The sequence below is a fragment of the Myotis lucifugus genome, unplaced genomic scaffold, assembly GCF_000147115.1.
Source record: "Myotis lucifugus unplaced genomic scaffold, Myoluc2.0 scaffold_482, whole genome shotgun sequence".
Classification (NCBI taxonomy): Eukaryota; Metazoa; Chordata; class Mammalia; order Chiroptera; family Vespertilionidae; genus Myotis; species Myotis lucifugus.
Window position 1 is genome coordinate 38811 of NW_005871530.1, and position 1774 is coordinate 40584.

The 1774-nt window shown below is 65.1% G+C and overlaps 1 protein-coding gene across 1 annotated transcript in view; it reads right to left on the reverse strand.

Annotated features, from left to right (window-relative positions):
• Positions 1 to 1276, reverse strand: part of TRIM28 (tripartite motif containing 28) — a 6739-nt gene extending 5463 nt beyond the window's left edge. The window contains exons 1-2 of the mRNA XM_023744706.1: positions 1226 to 1276; positions 88 to 268 (exon numbers count right to left, since the gene is read on the reverse strand). Coding sequence (XP_023600474.1) covers positions 88 to 268; positions 1226 to 1276 — 232 coding nt within the window. The remainder of the gene's footprint in view (positions 1 to 87; positions 269 to 1225) is intronic.
• Between the last annotated feature and the right edge of the window lie 498 nt (positions 1277 to 1774).

Sequence of the window (1774 nt, forward strand, 5' to 3'; positions counted from 1 at the left end):
GGGGCTCGGGCCCGCCGCGCAGGCGCAGACACGCTCGCCATAGAGGGTGGGTCGGCGCCGCCGCTGCCGCCGCGAGGCCGACGCTGCCGTGCGCCGCCTGGGACGCCGCCCGCTGCGCGCGGGGCGCTGCCGAGGCCCGGTCCGCCGCTGGCTGCTCGCGCTGCGCCGCCGCCGCCGCCCGCGTCCGCTCCTCAATGGCCGCCGAGACCCCGGACGCGCGCCACGCGACCAGCCGCTCGCCGCGCGCCCCTCGCAGAAAGAGCCGAGGCTGGGGGGCGGGACAGAAATAACTGGCGCCGCCGCCGCCGCGCACGCGCACTGGCAGGCTCGCGGCCGGGGGCGGAACCCAGGCGGGGGCTGCGCACCAGGACGCCAGTGCGCACGCGCTTCAGCGGGGTCGGCCCACCGCCGCCTGCACGCCTGGCCTGGCCCGGGAGGAAGGGGCGGGGCCTGCGTGATGTCGTCCCTGCCTGGGGGCGGGGCGCGCGCGCCGCATTTAAAGCGCGTTCCCCGCCCCTCCGCCGCGCAACCCGCCGCGAGTCAGCTGGATCCTGTCCGCGGACCCCGCCTCCACCCAAGGCCCCGCCTCCACCCAAGGCCCCGCCCCTTCGGCGGCCCGGAGACGTCACCGGCCTCGCCAGACGGGGCGGGGCCGAGACTGGGAGGGGAGGCCGGCCAGGGAGAGGGGCGGGGGTCCCCATCCCAGAAGGCAGTGCTGTCCAGAGCCCCGAGGCTGTTTCCTATTTTTATTGTTTTTTTAATGTATTTTCTCCGATTTAAGACGGGGAGGGAGAGGGAGAGAGAGAAACGGCCACGATGAAGAAAAAACCGGAGGCACCAGTGAGGAGAGGGCGTCACCCAGCGGCGGCCTCCCGCACGCCCCGCACGGGGGATGCAGCCCGCAGCCCGGGCCTGGGCCCTCCCGGCTCCTAGGCCGACTCTCAACCTCCCAGCCTCACCGGCCCGGCCCTATTTTTTAATCGTTTTGTTGTTTAAGGTCAAACACACGGGAACCGGCCCAAGCCCGCCGGCTCCCGGGAGGCAGCACCGGATCGGGTCTGCAAGGCCGTTCCGGGCGGGCGAGCCGGCCCTCCCCGCGGGCCACGTTCCCGGGCGGGAGGAGAGTCGGGGAGGATCCGGTGTGAAGGGGCGGCCCGGGTGGGTGCGGAGCCGCCGGGCCTGCAGGTCCAGCCCGGACCCGCCCGCCTCCCGGGATCCCACTCGCCTGAGCCGCGGGCCCCCGGCGCGGCCCCTCCGGCCCCTCGGGCGCCCGCATGTTGCGTCTGCATTGCCCCTTGGTGGTCAGTGCACGTCATAGCAAGCTATCAAATTTCCCGTCTCCCGGTCGAACTCCCGAGGGGATAATTTGCATATTACGCTTTTAAATATATAGATGACTAGATACTAGTTATTGATAAGTTGGGTAACTATGTGGATAGGAATGTACTCCTATTGCTCTCATTTGGTGGCATTTTGTGGCAAACCTTCACCTCGACCAGTGGTTCTCAACCTTTCCTAATTGCCGCAACCCTTTAAATACAGTTACTCATGTTGTGGTGACCCCCCAACCATAACATTATTTATCGTTGCTAATTCAAACTTGTTATTTTTGCTCCTGGTTATGTATCACAATGTTAATTTCTTAATAAGGCAGTATGTATCTGCTTCGGTAACAAATTAACCCATAATTCACACGTTTACTCATTAACTCACATACCCATACTGTCTTTACTTTTTGTGTTTTTCCCATAGGTCTTAAGCAAACCGCCGGTAG